General features: G+C 38.2%; 1 protein-coding gene across 2 annotated transcripts in view; it reads right to left on the bottom strand.

Moving 5' to 3' along the window:
• Window positions 1-11431: 11431 nt before the first annotated feature.
• Window positions 11432-12816, bottom strand: part of LOC143232219 (cytochrome b5-like) — a 28285-nt gene continuing 26900 nt past the window's right edge. The window contains exon 6 of one of the 2 annotated variants that reach the window (XM_076467377.1): window positions 11432-12015. In XM_076467377.1, coding sequence (XP_076323492.1) covers window positions 11928-12015 — 88 coding nt within the window. In that variant the 3' untranslated portion in view covers window positions 11432-11927. Of the gene's footprint in view, window positions 12016-12063; window positions 12152-12816 lie in introns of those variants that run through there. The other variant, XM_076467378.1, reaches the window with a different exon arrangement.

The raw sequence follows: 12816 nt of genomic DNA, 5'->3' as shown, positions 1-12816 counted from the left end.
AGCTGATCTTTTCTGTGAAATAAGCAACTAAATTTATAAAACTTGGATGTTTTATATTTGCCTCCCATTTGATTGAATTATGAGAAAACAATAAATGTAGGCTACTATCAGGGAAGTGTTTAAATTAATTGCATGCAGTGGTCTGGGTACTTTTATCCTAGCCCAATTACAAAAGGAACTACAAGGGCAAAAAGAATGGTAAAGTATATATATACATGCATATAACAGCAAGTGGGGAAAATGAGTCCAGAGAGCAAAAACATCTGCTTGAAATTAAATATGGACCTGAACAAAAGCATGAAAAACCACAAAGATCTTTAGGTAAGAAGTAGGAGGGAGCAGTGGGTAAGGAAGGAATGGAGAGAATGGAGAAGAGAAACTACATCGGGAAAGGTTTACAGTGGAGAAAAGGTTACACCAAAACCTGAAATTGAAGAGACGTCCAGATGATGCAAGAATCAATGTTATAATTTGAAGTCAAAATAAATGGTACAATGATCCCAAGATGGAAGTAATCACATATGTAAGAAACATGAAAAAGATAAAAGAAACAGGAGCAAAACGAAAGGAAAGCTACATTACACTATGTAACAAAATTTTTACTTTTTATTGTTCCTGGGCAGAAAGGGTTTTCCCAATTGCTTATGCCTGAAATAAATGGTGAAAACTATTTTTCTCTTCAAACTTTACTTTTGTGACCTGGCAGTGTATAATGAAAGTATGATGGGAGGCTATATTTGGAAGCTGATACATGAAAGTGATTTAAATTAGTTACAAATCTCAAAACTATTCACTTCTAAACATTTTTGTATAACTAGTATGAAATCAAGATTTACATGTATTTATGTTTTATTCAGACCTTCATGTAGATAAAAATGTGCAAATTTGCCCATTTTTACATAGAAAATAGGTTAATTTCAAAATTGTTATCCATGGCACAGCAGCAAAGTTGGAAGGAAATAATAGTCATTTTCTGTACTTTTACAAGCAATTAAAAAGTAACCCATATTATCCAGGAACAAAATTTGTTTCATAGTGTAGGTAGTGGTGGATCTTATATTCCAAGGAAAGAGTAAGGTATGAGGATGAATCATTAGGAATGGAAAGTTTGGAAGGGGAGGAAAGGGTTGAAACTTGAAGTAACAAAGTTGGAATAGAATGTGTGAAGCCACCAGTCATTAAGGAGTATTCTCAGAATTTAAAAGGCCTCAAGAAGAACAGGGAAAGGAAGACATGGATTGTAAAAATGGGAAAGACCAGAAGAGATTGACAGCTAGAGCTGGTGACTGAGGCATAGGAGACAAGATAAAAGAAAGTTAAGATGGGTGTGAAAAAGTAATAACATAACCACTAAAGACTAGTAGGTGAAAAACTAATTCTTGTGTAGGGCATGATAATGCAGAAAACTGTCCACAATGTGCACTGGCCCCAGAACCGTTAATACATTTCAAATGGTATAGGCTCAAAATCAAGCTTAAACCCTATTCTAAATGTAACACAGAAAGGAAAGAAAGTTAAATATTATCAACTAGGAGTACCTGTAGCAAAGTAACATCTACACACAATGTGAGGCAATAATTACTTTGACCCAATTGTTCTATGTTGACATGTAAAAGAGTAAAGAACTAGAAGGAAATACGACCTACAATCTGTCCATGCAAAATAATTAACTAAAACAAAACAGTATGGTCTAGGTGAGGCTTTTCAAAAGGTAATGACAAGAATTTTACTATCTATAGGTACAAATTATGCAATAAAACTTATGACAAAACAATCTTTAAATAAACATGTTAAGGAATAATGCATGGTTGATTGATTGATTGATTTAGTGTTTTATGGCACAAAGCAGCAAGGCTATCTGCACCAAACATTTGGTAAAAATGTAAAATAAAAAAAAAAATAAATGTAGTAATAGACATAAATGGAAATGAAGGTAAAAAAAAGTATAAAACCACTGTTGACACCTAGTCTACAATGTTAAGATAGAAGGCAGAGTATAAGAAGTTGTAAGGTATTTTACTCTAGCAAAAAGGTAATGATCATAACCCGCCAGGAAGACTAACAGGTAAGTATAAAAACCACCGTCAGTCACCTGAAGTTGGTCTTTCCAGTCCTGGTTCCGGGTTATGAGTCAATATGGCCAGTACTAAAAATTTAAGTAGTAAAAGTGTGAAATGATATGCAGCAAAAGTATAATAACAACTCGCCAGGACAACTAACGAGTAGTTCAAACAGTAGCGTTAGTCACCTGAAGTTGGCCTTTCCAGTCCTGGTGTCGAGTTATTTAATGTTCTGGCCATTGTCCAATGTCAAATTGAAGGAGAGAGATTAAAACTGTAAAAAAGGAACCACAATTAAAAAGGTGTAATGAATAAATATGCAACACTTAAATGAGATTAAAAAGATTAATGGCCATTAAAAAATTAAAAACATTATCAAGGTGGACAGACTCACCATCACCAATAACTCTGTCCAATGTTACAGACTGACCCTGGGAAAAAATATTTTAAAATATTGCCGTCGTTGAGAATTGTAATGATGGCAAGAAAGTAAAACGTGGCTGATTGTGATTTGAGTGTTACACAAACTACACATTGGTGCATCAGTTCCAGATAAAAGAAAATGATGAGTTAAAAAACTGTGACCAATGCCTAGCCTAGTGAGAACAACTTCCTCCTTCCGAACTTTATGGAAGCTAGATGGCCAGAGTCCAATTTTGGGTTTGATTTGAAAAAGTTTGTTGTCACGTTGCTCACTCCAAGTGGACTGCCAGCGGCCACGGAGCCGAGCCTTGAAGACAACACCATAGTCCATGTACGGAATAAGTATAGGAGTGATGGTGCTGAAGCAGACATATTTAGCTGCCATGTCTGCAAGCTCGTTCCCGTGAATACCAACATGGCCTGGTATCCAGAAAAACTGGATTGAAGTAGTTGCTAATGAGAAATGGGCAAGTCGGTTTCGAATATCAGCGAGAATAGGATGTGAGCTAAGGTGTAGCGATTCCAAGGCAAGTATAGAACTAAGCGAATCAGTATAAATAGTGCAGTTGGAGTACTGCTCAGCTGCAATATGATCCAGGGCAAGAGATATGGCATACAGTTCAGCAGTGAACACAGAAGCTGTAGAAGGGATTCTGCACGCAACTACTGACCCATAGCAAACCATAGCAGAGCCCACTGAATTACCTGATTTGGAACCATCTGTATAAATGGGAACTGAATGATTGTTTGAAAGATTCATTGAATAAAAGACGGAACTTCCAATCTGGAGTATCTGCCTTTTTCAGGTGACTGAAAGAAAGGTCACATTTGGGGGCTGTAATAAGCCATGGTGGGATGGGCCAACCTGTGGAATCTGCAATGTTATCCAAGGACAGACCCAATTCATCCAATTGTGCCCGGATGCGAAGGCCAAACGGAGCAAAGACAGATCGTCTGTTCTGAAAACGTACTGCCCACTGAGGAAGAAAACACATTTCCAGGTGGGATGCTTTGGTAAGGAATGAAGTTTGAAGTATATTGTAAAGATAGTTGCAAACGGCGAAGGTGTAGAGAAGGTTCATGAGATTCAATGTATATACTTTGAAATGGAGAGGTACGGAAAGCCCAAGTGCAGAGTTGAAGTCCTTGGTGATGAATGGGGTCCAGCATCTTTAAGGCCGAGGGTCTGGCAGAGCCATAGACCATTGATCCATAATCGAGTTTCGATCTAATAAGAGCACGATATAGCTTTAACATTGAACAGCGATCTGCCCCTCAACTGGTAGAAGAGAGAACACGGAGGATGTTCAGTGCTCTTGTGCATTTGACCCGAAGCTGCCTTAAGTGTGGTATAAAGGTCAGTTTATGATCAAAGATAAGCCCCAAGAACTTGGTCTCCGGGACCACTGGCAGCAAAACTTCACCGATATGAAGTTCAGGATCAGGGTGAATACCCCGTCAACGGCAAAAGTGCATGCATACAGTTTTGGAGAGAGAGAAATTAAAGTCGTTCGCCAGAGTCCACTTCCGTACACAATTGAGGGCGGTTTGTAGTTGCCGCTCAATATATCTCATGTTCGACGACTGACATGAGATGTGAAAGTCGTCGACATACAGCCCATTCGCAACAGTGAGAGGGAGTTGTTCAGTGATGGCATTTATCTTTATACTGAAGAGTGTAACACTCAATACACAGCCTTAAGGGACTCCAAGTTCCTGTACAAAAGAACGGGAAAGTGTCGAACCCACACGAACTTGGAATCTCCTGTCCATTAAAAAATTTTTAATAAACATGGGTAGATGGCCACGTAACCCATATGTATGGAGGTCTCGCAAAACGCCATACCTCCATGTTGTGTCGTAAGCCTTCTCTATATCAAAGAATATTGATACAAGATGTTGGCGATTGAGAAAGGTTTCTCTGATAGATGTTTCAAGACGAATTAGGTGGTCTGTGGTGGAGTGCTGTCGACGGAACCCACACTGGGTGGGCGAGAGGAGGTTGTTTGATTCAAAAAACCAAACAAGACGAACATTAACCATCCTTTCTAATGTCTTACAGAGACAGCTCGTCAAAGCAATTGGACAGTAGTTTGAAGGAATCTTGGGATCTTTCCCTGGCTTAGAGAAAGGTAAAATAATAGCCTGGCGCCAGGCATCAGGAAAAACATTCTCCTGCCAGATCCGGTTGAAAACAATCAGAAGGACATCAAGAGAAGCAGGAGATAGATGATGCAGCGTGACATAATGAATATCATCAGGTCCAACAGACGTACTGGCAGACCGATGAAGGGCCATTTTTTAGTTCCACCAAGGTAAAGGGACAATTATAGTCAAAGAAACAGTCATTTTGAAAGGAATGAGGTGATCGCTCTGCCTGAGTCTTGATGGCCATGAAGGTGGAGAAACAAGCAGAAGTGCTAGATACCCGGCAAAAGCTTTCACCTAGAGTGTTAGCGATGTTCCGAACATCAGTCACCTCCTGACCATCAGAGAGTAAGATCGAGAGGGGGCAGAATTGTAGTGCCCATTAACCTTTCGAATCCTGTCCCATATGATCTTGGAACTGGTGGTAGAAGATATGCTGGTTGTGAACTTAATCCAAGATTCCTTCTGGCTTTGACGTCTTACCCACCTAGCATGTGCACGGGCCAGTTGGAAAGCAACCTGGTTTGAAAGTGTTGGATATTTACGAAAAGTATCCCAGGCCCGCTTTTGAGCCTTCTGTGCTAAGTGGCAAGCAGGATTCCACCACGAACGAGGATATCGTGGAAAACGTGTCGAGGTTTTAGGGATACACTGAGCAGCTGCATGTGTAATACAGTCAGTTACCGCTGCTACACAGTCGTCTATTGATGGCTGATTTACGATGGCAGGATCAAGTTCTGCGAGAGCAGTGAAAGTGGACCAGTCAGCCTGATCCAGCTTTCACCGGGGAACGCGGGTAGGGTGGCATCGACCACGGCCAGTCTCTCACAAAAGGATCGGAAAATGATCACTGCCTAGTGGATTACTGTCAACCCTCCATGAAAAATGGGAGAATAATGAAGGGGAGCAAACTGAGAGATCAATAGCGGTAAAGGACTGACTAGGTGCATGAAAGTATGTGGAAGAACCAGTATTGAAAAGAGAAAGATTGTGATCAGAGAGCATCCGCTCTACAGATCGGCCTCTCCCATCAATAATAGCACTTCCCCAGAGGGGATGATGTCCATTAAAATCCCCTAGGATTAGAAATGGAGATGGCAATTGTTCAACGAGAGCATCAAGATCTCATTGATCATATGTCTCTCCTGGGGAGAGGTACAGAGAACAAACAGTGATGGTATGACCCAAGGAAACACGGATGGCTACAGCCTCCAAGGGTGTGCTGAGTGACAAAGACAGGGTGGAGACAGTATCAGCAGTTTTGAGAAATGTTTCTTGTAAAGAAAGACAAACAGGATGGTAGGAAGCAATCAGCGATATCATCCAGTTGATCAACCAACAGTGCCACCCTCCATGTACCCTTCGGTTTACGACCACGACCATCACACAACCTGTCATTTCTGTACAGATGTATCAGAAAACTGCCTGTATTTGAAATGGAGACAGTATCAGCATGTGGAAGTCGATTCATCAACCTTTTTAACCACGGAGGTCAAAAAACTTTTCATTTGTTTTGAAAACGATTCTCTTGGAGACACAGAGAGATCTGTCTGCACTCCCACTGTAGTTGTGGAATAAAGTGCAGCAGCATATGTCCGAGATGGAGTTGTGGACAGCAATTTACAAGCCTCAGGATAACTAATGTTATGTGTCGTTTTCAAACGTTGCACCTCTTTTTCCTCCAACCATTTTGGGCAAGAATGAAAGTAAGAGGGGTGAGAACCATTGCAGTTTACGCAATGTGGGTTCATGTCACAGTCATAGGCATCGTGGTCCTTGCCTCCACAACGAGCACATGTCAGGGAACCACGACAAGATGTCTTTGAGTGGCCAAAACTCTGACATTGGAAACATCGAAAAGGGTTTGGTATGTATGGCCGAACCCTGCAAATGAGATAACCTGCCTTGATGGTGGCAGGTGCATGTGGTGAAGTAAATGTTAAAACGAGGATATTTGTTGGCAGTGTAACTCCATCTTTGCGAGTGGAGATGCGCCTCACTGCAGAAACTCCTTGAGTGGAGAGATCAACGAGAATCTCTGACTCGGGAACGTTCTTCAAATCCCTTTCAACAATAACTCCTCGTGAAGAATTCAAGGTAGCATGGGGTGTAACCTCAATAGGTATATCCCCAATTGCCTTTGAATTCAAGAGGAGTTCACTGTGTTGGGATGTGGATGTTTCAACCAATATGTGACCAGATCGAAGTTTCTTTACTGACTTTGGAGAGCCAGCAAGTCCCTTTTGAATAAAAAAAGGAGACATTTGCCCTAAAGGTTTTTCCGAAAGAGAATGTAATATAAGAAAATGAGGTACGTGTGTTACTGATGTTGAAGATTGCTGTTCTGAGTATTCAAGACGAGGTCGCTTACCTATTGACTGTTTTTTTACAATTTTATTTAAATTTTTAGAGGATCCATAAGAAAAGAAAAAATTTCAGTACCCACTGACCCCACCCGCCATGGAGCCCTACAAGGGGACGCACTACAAAGTCACGCAAGGACAATGCAGCAACGCCAGGGTTTCGTGAGCACTATACCTAAACACCAGCATCAGGCACAATGTCCACAACACCCGTTGAGAACTTCCAACAATGGTACTTGGTTGACTCTAGCCCAAGTGGGCCAGCCGACTGACCCAAGGGGGGCCGCCCGTCTACAGGAATTCGAGGCCAAAGTCATGTGTTAGGGTTGGACCCCTCAACCTCCAGGATCCTCTCCTCCCCTTCACGGGTCGCCACGCACGGCAAACACGTGAGTGAATGTTTAGATCCCAGAGAAGGTAACCAGATAGAACAGAATCTTCCCTGGGAGGTCCCCTCACCACGTACAGGAATCCACACCGAGGGGAATAATGCATGGAGTCCATACATTATTGAAGTATTGTAAGTTAAGGAAAAATGATGTTGAAATGTCTGTCACTCCACAGGAGATGCAAGTATGTGTTATGACAATGAACAAAATTAAAGCATCATGTACTGTATGTACATATTAAGAAGTAATTAACTATGTCTAAACAGTATCTACTAATCACATGTTTTAAGATACAATGAAATGATGAAACATTACCTTCAAAGTGACATGAGAATTAGGGAATTATATACTCTTCAAAAAAAGAAACGCAAAAGGCAAAATATGAGACAAATTGTTAACAACTTTATTCCAGGTAGTTCTGTATGACATGTTTGAAACTTTGCACATTCACTGCTGAACATCCAAAGTCTGCAAAGGCGAAATCCACGCTCACTAGGTGAAGTTTAACGTCACTCAACGTCAATAACGAGTATGCCCCCCTGTGAACATCAATAACTGCTTGGCATCTCCTGCCCATGGAAGCGATGAGATGACAAATCACATCCTGTAGAATGGCTGTCCACTCAGCCGGCAAAGCTGCTGCAAGCTGAGGTAGAGTCTGTGGTTGAGATTGTCGCAGACGTCGGTCCAACTCGTCCCAAAGATGTTCGATGGGGTTTAAATCTGGTGATCTGGAGGGCCAGGGAAGAACGTTGATGTTGTGGTGTCTCAAGAAGACAGTGGTGAGTCGGGCTGTGTGAGGATGGGCATTGTCATGTTGAAAAACGTCATTGACGTTCACCATGATGGGTTGCACATGGGGCCTAAGAATCTCGTCGACGTATCGTTGAGCCGTAAGATTCCCTCGAATGTGCAAAAGGTCTGTTCTGGCATTGTAGGCAATGGCAGCCCATATCATGACGCTGCCACCACCAAATCTGTCAACATTCTGCACACAGTTTGCTGCAAAACGTTCACCTCGGCAACGGTAAACACGGGTCCTTCCATCCTGCCTACGAAGCATAAAACGTGATTCATCACTGAACCAAACATGCCCCATCGTCGATGAGGCCATACCCGATGTGCCCGAGTCCACTGCAGCCGTGCTTGACAATGTTGCTGGGTGAGGATGACGCCTCTGACTGGACGTCGAGGTCAGATTCCTGTATCTCGTAGACGGTTGCTTACGGTCTGATCGGAAATCATACGCAGCCCTGGTATGGTTGAGGCAGTAGACATCGCAGTGGTGGTCCTATCCCGAAGGTGACGTAACCGGATGTTGCGATCTTGTGCGGGCGTGGTCACACGAGGTCTGCCAGATCGTGGACAGTCACGAGTTGATCCACGTTGTTGGTGACGATTCCAAAGCCTTGTGATGGTGTTTGGATGGACATTCGCCTGCTTCCAAGCGATCAATGGCGTTGTTGAATTGTGCTTCAGTCAGTCTTGGCGTAACTGTATTGCGTGTCGGTGGCTTAACGCTGAGCTATGGAAACCGTGAACCCGTCACTTTTATAGGGATTTTGCACATGTTGCACTTGCAGAACATGCAGATCTCTCAAACAAATTTATTGGACACGCATGCGTTTTGGCGAAAAATCCGATGTTTTCCTCCGTTTTCAAAGTGCACAACTTTTATTGTCATTTTGGTCTGACAATCAGTGCCTTAACACGTGTAACATCACATACTCTGAGCTTGTAACGTTATTACATATATTTCTCTTTAAAATAACAAAAATATCCCTTTTGTGTTTCTTGTTTTGAAGAGTATATTAAAAGTTAGGGAGTGATGAATTAGTATTAAATGATATATTGTATGCAAATGTGTTACGGACCAACAAACAATATCTACACCTTAAAGTTACATATTTATAATGAATAAACTATAACTAAAAACTTGTACATGTTACTTTGTAAAGCAGGAAGAACAAAGCATAAAATAGCAGGAGCAAACCAAACCCCACAGTAAATGTAGATGTAGCACAAGCAGAGTAAATGAAATGAAACAACAGGCAGAAGGCATACATAAAGCAAGAAAGGTCAAGAGATATTCACTAAATAGAGAAGTACTGGGAGGAATATTTACTCAGTTGTCTTCCTCAACTATAAAATCAGTTAGAGGAAGTGTGTAGTACAAATGGGAGAGGATCCAGCCAGTAACATGTTGAACAATATTAAACTACTCTTCTTTCTACTTTTTTTCTCAACCTGAGCAGCACAATATATGATGGTTGTCATAATTTCAACTGGTAAAAGCTTCATACGTTGTTGGCAACTAGGAGTAATATTTATACTCAGAACAGAATTCAAATTAATCTGTAAATTGATATATAAAGGTTAAACATACAAACACAAGGTTGTTGAAATATTCTTTTTAGAAAGTCTTAGCAAAAAATAAACGTGTCTAAGCACAATTGTGCTGGGGAAGAGAATGAGAATTTCTATGTTAATTTAGAGGGAGTACTTATGCAGGGACGTATGTCACATCCCTACTGGTGGAGGATTTTGCTACATGGCACACATACAGTTGCATAAATCACATGAATTTTTCAGTGGGAGTTTCACAAGATTAATTGGCATGCAAACCCATAAGGCAGAATAGTGCAACTTCCAGAGGAAATTAGCTAATCTTTGCACAGAGGTGAGTCACTGTATCAAATAGTTCTTTACAAACTACTGTACTTTTTTCAATGTATGAATTTCTGATAAAATTTAAATATTCTTAATTGAGCACTAAAGTACTATATTGCAGCTTTTAATGGTTAATTCGTATACAACACTAATTCAAGAAATATTGCTGTCAAAACATCACATTTTTTAAAAATAATTTCATGTATTTTCAACCTTTAATGTTGAAGTTATTACTTGGAACCATTATTTATGTTTTGGAAATAATCCTTATTGATACAGGCATGTATTCTTTTCTTCAGCTTTATTGTATTCTTGCTATAGAATTGCAGTTTCATGTGATTTTATGTTCTAGCTTTGTTTGTTTAGTAAGCATTCATACAAGACACATAAATCAATTTTTCATAATTTCTGATGACTATTATTTTGTAATGACATTGTATGGAGTGTTTTGTTCTCATTGAGCAATGATTTTTCACTTATTTTATATGCTTGTATAAATTAGTTTTATTAAAAAATGCTAAATTTGTCTCTAGATAAATTAATTTTTCATTTCACACTAAGTCACATATTCTATATATATGTGAATTTCCATCCTTGTAAGTTTATTTTTATATGCATTAAATACTGTAAAGTATTTTACCTATTTTTGCAATAAAAACAGAAGTTTACATTACATAATATTACACTTGTAGAAGCACATTGCTGCTTTTATGTAATTGTGGAAAGCCAAAACTTCACTATATTTCTTTGACAAATTTCTACAAAGTGTATCATACTATAATAGTTACATAAGCTACTGTATTATACAAAATAATAATTCAACAAAACCAAACCAAACCTTTCTTTTATTATAAGGTTTTCACTATAATGTGTCTGCAGCTTTGTTATGGTATTGATATGCTATACCATGGTTTACCAGAACATAATTATGGAGGTTATATACCATTTTTTTTTGTAATAGAATGGTGAGGGTATTCTCTTTACCAATATGGAAGATGCATGTTTTGATCTGGTTGTTTATCAAACTAACTGTTAAAAATAACTGAATGTAAAAAGCATACTGTGAAGATAACAAATAGGTATAACAATAATCCCAGAAAAATATATTCTGTAATCTGAAAAACATTTAGTTATAATGGACAGAATATGGAAGTATGTTCCATATATACCAATCAAACAAATACAAGGCCTTTGTCTCAAATCAAGCATCCTTCAAAATTATTGATAACTGCAGAGAAATTAAGACATTCTTGTGAAATATTATTTTCTTTTACAGTATTTCAACAAATGCAGACAATCCTAATATTGTTACTTCTTGCATTATGTCTTCAGTGCCGAGTCAATTTATAAACTAAATAATATATTAAATGCAGAAGTGTTTCAGGTGGCAATAAACATTTATTTCACAAAAGTCTATTCACACTTTACATTTTATTACCAGCATTGATTTCACACAGTAAATATATCTAACCAAGCCAATGGCTATTTCAGAATTGTATGTCACTAATGAAAAGCTCAGTAATACAAGGTATTTTGAAAATAACAGTTAAAAATTAATTTCAAAGCTAAAACTTTTGAAACTTCTATTGTTCAATGGATATAAAATGATCAAAATAATCTATTTTTTAATGTCACTTGGAAAAATTACTTTGTTGTTTCTGACATTTGGAAAACTATCAAGTTCAAAGTGAGAACTAATGTTTTTCTTCTGATAACAAAATTAAACATTAAATCATATTCTTGATTATTCAATAATTAACAATAAAGCAACACTTTGAACTTCTATCTCTGTACTAATTAAAACATTCATTTAAACTTTTGATTAAAAAACTGTACTTGTTCACTGAATGATTCTAGAATTCTTCTTTATTCAACTAGTGAGAAGAGGCATACCAGCGATAAGCAAAGGAAGCCAGAAGGGCAGCACCAACTGGAAACAACCAACTGAGCCACGAGCTGAAACTTACAATCCATAAAAAATTTTTTTTAATTTGTTGATGTTATGCAATGGGATAAAATAATAAAAAAAATGTGGAAAAGTTAAATATAGAAGCCCATCTTATAAACATAACGGTGCAGCTCTGTTCGGTATTTATAACTGCAAATTCAAAGAAATAAACAAACATACAGTACAATTTCTTAGTTGTAATCATTAACTTACACTAATGAAATTTCATATTAATTTATTGATAACTGCAATATCAAACAAACATACAAGGGGGCAAAACATATATTTAGGGCATCAGCTGAGTTGAGTAAGTCAACAGACTAAACGAATAAGTGGTATATGTGCTTAAGTGGAAACATGAATTTACAGTTTTAATAAAAATTACTAAAATGTTTAGTTTAACTACAATATTAAGTTTACATAATATGTGCAAATTGTTTTATGAAATGTAACAGGGCAAATGCCCCTTTGTGCAGCAAACACATAAAACTTACATTATTATTTTTTACCATAAATACTTAATTAAACTAATACACAGCAATTAAAATTTCATTTATTAACTATTTCTTTTTTATTTAATCAAATACAAATGTTAATATCACTTCTTGATTGAATATTACTATAAAATACAGCAGATAGTATAAAATAATTAAACCTCCATCACTGAAAAATTAAAATTCTCTGCTGTGATTAGAACAGTTAAATGATGAATAATCATTTAAAAAACTAATCAGTCCTAATTCAACTGCATCTAACCACTTTGCGACAGCCCTCACATAGCTTTGTGCAAAATTAAAAACAAACAAACTTCTGAT

This window comes from Tachypleus tridentatus, chromosome 11 (genome assembly GCF_004210375.1).
Source record: "Tachypleus tridentatus isolate NWPU-2018 chromosome 11, ASM421037v1, whole genome shotgun sequence".
In the NCBI taxonomy this organism is placed as follows: Eukaryota; Metazoa; Arthropoda; class Merostomata; order Xiphosura; family Limulidae; genus Tachypleus; species Tachypleus tridentatus.
The sequence above is the reverse complement of the archived record's forward strand: the minus strand, read 5'-3'. Positions and strand labels throughout refer to the sequence as shown.